Source organism: Amia ocellicauda, chromosome 14, assembly GCF_036373705.1.
Source record: "Amia ocellicauda isolate fAmiCal2 chromosome 14, fAmiCal2.hap1, whole genome shotgun sequence".
In the NCBI taxonomy this organism is placed as follows: Eukaryota; Metazoa; Chordata; class Actinopteri; order Amiiformes; family Amiidae; genus Amia; species Amia ocellicauda.
In genome coordinates this window covers 19,650,646-19,659,372 of record NC_089863.1, presented here as the reverse complement: position 1 = coordinate 19,659,372, position 8,727 = coordinate 19,650,646, and the positions used below count along the sequence as shown (strand labels likewise).

General features: G+C 43.0%; 1 protein-coding gene across 1 annotated transcript; it reads left to right on the top strand.

Annotated features, from left to right (window-relative positions):
* Positions 1 to 544: 544 nt before the first annotated feature.
* Positions 545 to 5,381, top strand: LOC136767817 (zinc finger protein interacting with ribonucleoprotein K-like). The gene is made up of 2 exons (XM_066721829.1): positions 545 to 1,498; positions 2,894 to 5,381. The coding sequence occupies exons 1-2, from the start codon at positions 1,213 to 1,215 to the stop codon at positions 4,084 to 4,086; spliced, it is 1,479 nt and encodes a 492-aa protein (XP_066577926.1). The 5' UTR covers positions 545 to 1,212; the 3' UTR covers positions 4,087 to 5,381.
* The last annotated feature ends 3,346 nt before the right edge of the window (positions 5,382 to 8,727 follow it).

The window sequence follows — 8,727 nt, the reverse complement described above, 5'->3', positions numbered from 1 at the left end:
TATGACGTAACGCAGGATTATCTTGTTAAAGGCGGTGCCATCTTGGTTGGGTGAGAACGTAATATTACTCTACTACATAATACAAATACCCTTAATTTCTCCATGCTTGGTAGTTTACCCCTTTATTGCATATAGCTTGGCATATTGGTTTGATGTATGCCCGGACTCCTTGTAAAAATATATATATATATACACACACATATCTCTGAGAATGTTACGGCAGAGTGTCTAAGAACCCTAAGGAAGTTTGAAGTGATTAATCTCAGGAACATGATTTCTTCTGTACCTTGCCTTTGTGAAGTGTATCAACTGAAAAGGATTGAACTCAGGATCTCCTGCATTCCAAATGCACTTTACCACTAAGCTGCACCCCCATTCAGGATACACAGCAACCTTTGTATTTCCTTCAAAAACAAAGACTAGTTTTGAAACCTCATCTATACAATCCATGGGCTTAGGTTTAGGGGGGACAGTGAGGGGACATGTCCCACCATTGTTGAGCGAACATAACATAGTCCCCCTCAATGATTCATGCACAGCTTCATACGTGTAGGAGACAGGAACATCAGAAAGTTTGTAAACGAGAGGAGGCCATTCAACCCATCGTACTCGTTTGGTGTACATTAATAACAAAGTGATCCAAGGATCCTATCCAGTCTATTTTTGAATGACGTGTCTTCTCCAATTCTGAAACGAAACCTATGCCTCCGCTAGAATTATTCCAAAACATGACTGATTGGTTTAATTTCAAAGTACCTGCTGTTAAACATATGAATGCCCTGATGCATGAATTCCAATGTACTACACAAAGATCATAAAGCAAGGCATGAAACGTAGTTATTATTAGTAGAAGTAAATAGGCTTTAGAAACAATAACAATAATAATAATAATAATAATAATAATAATATTTCAAGAGATCATATTATGGAAAAACAAATGCTTTCTATCTCTCTCACCCCACCAAGATGTCGCTTCTTTTAACATGTTACGATGACGTCACATCATAAGAAAGCCTCTATTTCGTAATTGAGCAGTCGGACGGTTTTGGGGACCAGTTCACTTTAAACCGAGGAGAACCACAACTTCTGCGCTATTAACCGGTGTTACCCGTTTTATTATATAGGTATTTGTAAACCGTGTTCTTCATATGAACGTGAACTGAACAGAATAGTTTATAATTTCTTAATTGTATCGCTCTGCACTGAAGGCCAATGTCGGTGTCCGCGGCTCTGAGCGGCCGCCTGTCCTCGGCGCTGGCCGAGCTGATGAGAGCCGCCCTGTGTGAGATCTGGAAGGCGGTGGAAGAGACGGTGTCGGAGTCCCGGGTGGAAATAACCCGCAGACAGAGAGAAAACGAGGCGCTGAGGCGGAGGCTGCAGGAGCTCATGGTGGCGGGGGAGGCGGCTGTGTGTCACTGGAGCTCCGGAGCGGACGGGCCGCCTGTGCAGAGCCGAGGAGCCGGGAGGAGAGAGGGGGAGACCCGGGCAGCAGCGGACGGTAATTGAATATATTGAATAGAGGGTTCAGTTCAATGATGATCTTGCGCGTCGTGCAGTAACGCAGACAGCAGCTATAAGATCACATTGACTCAAGTGTTTGCCTCAGAGATTGTAACTCGTTCTCACATATACACGTGTGAGATGCGATCGGGCACAAATCACTACAGATCTGTAGTTGGGTATTTCTCTACAGTGAATTCGCTGTCACATTTAGAATTACAAACTGGAAGAGTAATGCACACTTTATCATTTTGCGTTTACAATTAATTTCTGCACTGCTTCGATATGCTTTTCACATTCGCAGTTTTGTCCGCACTGATACTTGCAGCGCGCCTGCCGATTCTCGCTGCATGCTTGTAATGCTTTTGTGACGCAAGTCGTAGATCAGACATCCTTACTATTATTATGATGGTTAATAATATGACCGGTTATAGCATATGATTCATATAATTTTCATACTCATCAAACCATTCAGCGAGGATGCCCTGTGGATGGGGCATTGTCATCAGGATAGAAATGTTTCACCATAGGATAAAGGTGATCACAGTGTAATGATTTGCAGTGATCCTTCCCTCTAAGGGGACAAGTGGACACAAACCATGTTAGGAAAATGCCCCGCACAGCATAACAGAGCCTTTGGACCCCCTCATCTTGGTGTTGCCACACATGCACATGGTGAAAGATGACTCAGCTGACCATATCACTTTTTTCCATAGCTCTGTATACCAGTGTATATGGATTTTGCACCACTGAACTCTCAAATGTGCATTTCTCTTTGTAATGAGGGGTTTATGCACTGCATCCCTACTATAATGTCCTACTAATTTTTGTTCCAAACAACTTCTGAATCACTTTTGCTCAAGATTTGCTTTATTTGACATTTTAAAAACTAGAAAAAGCTGGATAATTCCACATAAAAAATAAAATTATATAATGTGTAGTTCTTGACAGACTGTTCTTGCTGACAGTTTGATCGCGCCTACCTCATTCTTGCTGGTGCAACAGCAGATTATTGTATTTCTTATTTACTGCAATACACACTCTCACTGCCCCCTCCTTCCACTTCCTCTCACCTTTTATCCCCTCTCTCTGTGCTCCTCCCCACCACACACTATATCTTTTTTTCAATCTGAATTCCGTTTGTCCATGTTATCCACAGAAAAAAACTTCATCAGTGATTTAAAAAAAGAGCATACACATTAGCACAATATTATAGAAACAAACTAGAAACAACATATATGGGGAAACAATACTCACTAGTATATATTTGTAACACTCTGAACTGTAACATTTCTAAACATTTAATGTTTTAAATTAATAATTCATTTAATGGACTGTACGTACTAGTGGTCTGTCCTCAGAGTTGCTATTCTCCTGTCTTGTCTCTCCCCAGGAGCTGTAGAGGCCAGCGCTCTCCCTGACTCTGGGGAAAGGGCTCCCATTGAGCAGCAGCACTGTGAGCTGGAGTGGAGCTCCAGTCTGAGGCAGGACACACAGCCCATAGATACTGAAGACAAACAGGGCCTGACTGAGCAGCACAGGAGCAGACACAGTGAGGAGGAGCTCAGGGGACTGGAGTCTGGCCACAGGGCAGAGCCACACACTGAAGGGTCAACATTGGGATCTGAGTGTGGACCCAGTGCAGCTGGTGCTGAGCTTCACTCTACCAGTACAGAATGTGAACTCAGTGTTGTGTCTGAGCACATTAAGACGGAGGACAATGAACTGGGTGTAGAAATGCATACTGTTTTGAAAGATAGACTCTGTAATGTAAGACTGGAGAATATTACAAACAGCCTCAGCAAACTGGAACCTGAACTTCCCATAGAAATGGAATCTGTTGCCCTGAGGAAGGCGCTCAGTAGAGAGAGTGACAGAGCACTTAGAGCTGAGAGGCCGTCGACACAACACAGTCAGCTACGTCCCAGATCCTCCATCTCCCACACTCCTCCTTCACAACAAACTCAGAATCCTCAGGGCTGCCATCCTTGCCCCCAGTGTGGGAAGACCTTCAGCACCTTTGGGTGCTTTAAGCAACACCAGTGCATTAATACAGGGGAAAGACTTTACTACTGCAAGCAGTGTGGGAAGTGCTTCAGTAAGACAACATATCTTAAAATTCACCAGCGCATTCACACAGGAGAGAAACCATATTGCTGCTCCCACTGTGGAAAGGGCTTCAGTCAGGCAACAAGTCTTAATTATCATCAACGCATTCACACAGGAGAGAAACCGTATGGCTGTTCTCAGTGTGGGAAGAGTTTCACATATGCAGGGAACCTTAAAACTCATCAGCGGGTTCACACAGGAGAGAAACCGTACTGCTGCTCTCATTGTGGGAAGAGTTTCATTCAGTCAACCCATCTGCATAGTCACATGCGAAGTCATACAGGAGAGAAACCCTACTGCTGTCCACAGTGTGGGAAGAGCTTCAGCCAATCGGGAAGCCTTAAATCTCATCTACACATTCACACAGGAGAGAAACCGTACTGTTGCTCGCAGTGTGGGAAGAGCTTCAGGCATGCAGGAAGGTTGAAATCTCACCAGAGGGTTCACACAGCAGAGAGATTGCATAATAAAAGTTAAGATGGGAGCCCAGAAATATCACCCAGTTGTTCCCAAGCTTAGTCCTGCTGTCCTAATAATGTTTGTCCTGAATCACTTCTGTTTTAACTCAAAATGTGAGTTATTTGACAAAAAATATAAAAAAGCTGGATAATTCCACATACAATATAAAATTGTATAATGTAATCTCTAAATGTTTAAATTAATTATTCAGCTCTGATATAGGAAATTATAAGTTCAATTAAGTAAATTAGGTCTTGGTCTTCCTCCAGTAGGATCACAGTGAGCCTAACCTAGCAAGCAAAGGGCACAATGCAGAATACACTTTGGATAGGATGCAGTCCATCACAGGGCAAACACAGACCCACACAAACCGCAATTTAGAGAGGCCCATCAACCTAAGCAGCATGTCTTTACAACATGGGAGGAAACCTGAGCGCCCACAGAAAATCCACACAGACATGGGGAGAACATGCAAACTGCACACAGGCAGACACCCCAGGCCAGAATCAAACTGGGGTCCCACTAACTATTTTTAGTAAAACAGTCCAAAACGAGTGGAGGGGCTATAGGAAGAAATTAGAGGTTTTAATTACAATTACAATTCGGTACTTTTCAGCACTCAGTCTGAATTACAATGACACAGTTACAGTGACATGAAAGGGAATATGTTCTTTAATAAATCAGTATGCACAGGTATATTGTAAATGTCAGTTAGCAAAACTATCCATTAGAGGAAAACATCCTTAATGAATTTTTAAATCTTCAGCATGACAGTGGTGAAACTGCACTGTATTTGAATTGAGCACCACACTGTTCAGTTTCACACAAGGTCTGAACATCCAGAGCAACTGTCTCCACTCCAATGGTTTCTCTGCCACTTTCCTTGTCAGTGGCAAGCACCCCCTGAAGGCTGGTTTCATATTGGCAGTGTTACCTGTGATTATGGAGTCAACTTTGTATCTGAATTTGTCATCAGCTGTACCTCCATTGTAAAAAGCACAGCAATAACATACACCTGCTTGACAACAGGTGTGGCACCGGTCTTTAAAAGGGTAAAAGTTCACACTCACTCTACTGCAACAGGTGGAAAACTGTGAAGAGTGAATCTGATCACAGGATGGTATTACAGGGTCTCAACTGAGATTTCCCAGGTTACTGTGTTCTGCTGTGTTTATCAGTAAGAATTACTTCCGATTATTAATCAGCATTGCTGTTACATTGTAACTGGTAACATGGTTATTGTAATAGTTGAAATACACATAGATCTTCTAATCTTGTTACTATTATATATATATATATATATATTTGTTCTGAACAAATAAATCAATATACATTCTATTGCAGTTTTTTCAGTTAATAAGGAGCTCTTGTACATGAAGTTATTGCCTGTTTGTGAGTATAGCACGTACCATCAAATATCTGAAGAAAAAACAGCATGCTTTTAAAACAACCAAGAAAAAAAAATTACTTTTCTAACATTTTAAACAATAAAGGGATGTTTCATTTAATCTATGTGGGATTCCCGTAACATTGTAGGATTATCAGATATACACTAGTAGCTGTGCTGAAAAAAACGGTCACCAATAAATTATAAAGAATCACCCATCAGGTGTCAGAATAAAAATGGTCACCAATAAATTATAAGGAATATCTGTATGGAAGGTTCAGGAGTTAATTTACTAATCTGTTCTGACCCTTCCAAGGGCAAAATGGAATGCCAGGCATGTGTATATTAATTGTATTGTGATGTTTATTTTGAAAACATGACTGTGGGCTTGGGAGCGGGCAATGAGGGTTGAATGTATTGGATTATTATTAATTATGAATGTATATTAAGTTAGTTACTTTTAGTTAGTTACTGTTTTCTTGTACTATTTCTATCAGTCTGTTGTCATTCTAATACTGAACATGCCTTCATTTCCAGAGTATAATAGTAAACAAACTGTCACCACATCGAAAAACCATAATATGCCAGAGACGTGGATGTAGTAAGAAAGTAATGACAATATGAATTTTAGAAAATATTTGTGATTAATAAATGCCGTTTATTAAACACTACTTAATGATCACGAGTACGGTGTCCATATTAGGACATCCTCACTCCTCAGCATCAGTTAGTTTAGCGATCAACCCTCAGTAAGGTTAATGTTCAGCCCTCAGTTATCACTCATATTTGATATCACCAATCAGCTGTCAATCAAATTTAATATCAGGGATCACGTTAATTTAGTATCGGGTGTCACTTGTTTTTTGTGTCAGGTATCAGGTTTCACTTGAATTTAATGTCAGGTGTCACTCAAATTTTATGATACCTGATATTATTTTCAATTGACACCTGATAACCGACACAAAATATGAGTGACACCTGATATTAAATTGGAATGATACATTTTACATAAAAAAGCCATGATACTTGATGCCAAATGAGACTGACGCCTGATGGGTGATATCGAATATGACTGATAATTGACGGCTGAACACTAAACTTACTGATGGTTGATGCATGACAATTGATGCTGAGGAGTGAGGATGTCCTAATATGGACACCGTACATGAGGTCTCTTCTGAGTTTGTTGAGCTGTGATTCTGCCTACAGTGAAACATTACCATACCAAAACAGGATTCAAATCAATAATTTATTGGTAATTAATAACCCCTTTAAAACAAATACAGAATTATGCAAACATGTTTAGACATTTAGAATTTGCAGTTGCAATTTCCACTTAAAAACAAAACATTTTTTTAGATTAGAAATCAAATGATACACACACAAAAAGAAACCCCCACACAGAATTTGCAACTCACACTTCTACATTCCCTTCAATATAGGTTAAAGCCCCAAAATGTCAATTTACAAGCTCTTTAAGACCTAATTCAAACACTGCTGTCACTATAAACCAACACTAGCAGGCAGTGCGGGAGTATGAAGAGCTCTAAGGACTGATTTGCAATCTATGAGCCCCGAGTTATTTAAGTAAATACGGTAGTCATTCAAACCACCCTTTATCCCTGGACTAAAGAATCCGGCTCAACCTGTTCCATCTTCCTCATTCAACCTCATGCCTTGGCTTGTGACAGAGCCAGCTCTTTATCCAGCTGTAACACCTTGCAGCTGTGAACAAGGTAGGAAACCAATTAATGGAATTAATGGATTTGTTCAATAACAATAACATATGTACATGAAAGTAATAAACCACAATGTAATAATGAAGAATTCCACCACCACGCAGGAGCTCGCCCACTTGCTGTCCAGTCTGGGGCAACGTCCCTTCACCAACTTCGGGTTGAAGACCCACACCAGGTCCCCATCCCGGAAGTGCATCTGGCAGGGCGTAGGTTTCTGGGCACGTCTAGCACCACCAGCACATACCGGTTGCCCCTGGTAGAGCATGGAAAGGGGCCCAGCACATCCACCACCACCATGGGTCCATGGGCGCGCCAACCACGTACTGCTGGAGGGGGGTTCGTGACTGCTCCTGGGGGCGTTTATGGGTGGTGCAGGCATTGCACCGACAGCATTTATTGGCAACATCACGCCGGAATTGCTGAAAGTAAAAGTCCTGTTGGAGGCAGTGGAGAGTTTTAGTCACCCCGTAATGGCTGTTTCCTGGGTGCTGTGGTAAGCTGCCAGCACCTTGTCTCACAAGCCCCTGGGACAACGATCTGCCACCGAGTCTAGCCACTGGGCCCACAAGCTCCGCAGGTGGACCCCGCGATGACCTCCCCCTAGTCCGGTCTGCAGCCCTCTTGCACCCAGTGCAGGACTTTGCAGAGCTCGGGGTCTTGCTCTTGGCGGGCCTGCCAGTCAGACCCTGAATGGGAAAGCAGGGCCCAGCAGGTGGGTGATGCCTACCCCGTCAGCACCTCACCGATCGTGTAGTCGCTGGCATCTGTGTCGAGGATGGGTCTCTGTGGGTCAGGCACGGGGGCAGTGCACAGGGCTTGCTTCAGTGCGTCGGCGGAGGTTGATTGTGTATCAATGCTGGCCTGACTGACCTGGGGCCCAGGAAGGAGAACTCTTGCCCAGCAGGCCCTCTTGTACAGCTGGGGTGAATTTGCTATATCCACTGCGGGTCAAGTGGCAGATATCAGAGGGATACTGGCCTAGTGGCTCCCTGGGGTAGCATAGACCTGTGGACAGCCGCTGACACAGAAGTAGAGCAGGTTCAGCCCCCACGAAGCGGTAATCCAAGGCCAGGCTGACGTACTCATAATAAAAATGTTAATTGTCGCTAATGTTCAACAGTATCTGGAGTGCCTCCTCCTCCAATGCTGCTGAAAGCTGGGTGGCTTTTTGTCCTAGACTCCAGGCACTGGCCCAAGCCATCATTAAAATGTTCAACTTGTAGGCCTCCCAGGATGCTTTTCCATCGTAGCACCCAGCCTTTAGCTCTCTGTGACCTGCTGTCTGTGTGATGCAACAGGGATGGGGCCTGCATTTTTGGGTGTGGCACCAGGACCCGTGCGGTGGCCGGATCAACCTGGGTACGCATTTTACAGCAACTGTTAATTTCTGGTCTTTCTTTTACACTTCTTCACACAGAGAGTTATTACAATCTGGAACAAACTCCCCAGCAATGTGGTTGAAGCTGAAAGTTTGTGAACATTTAAAAATAGACTGGATAGGATCCTTGGATCACTTAGTTATTAATGGACACC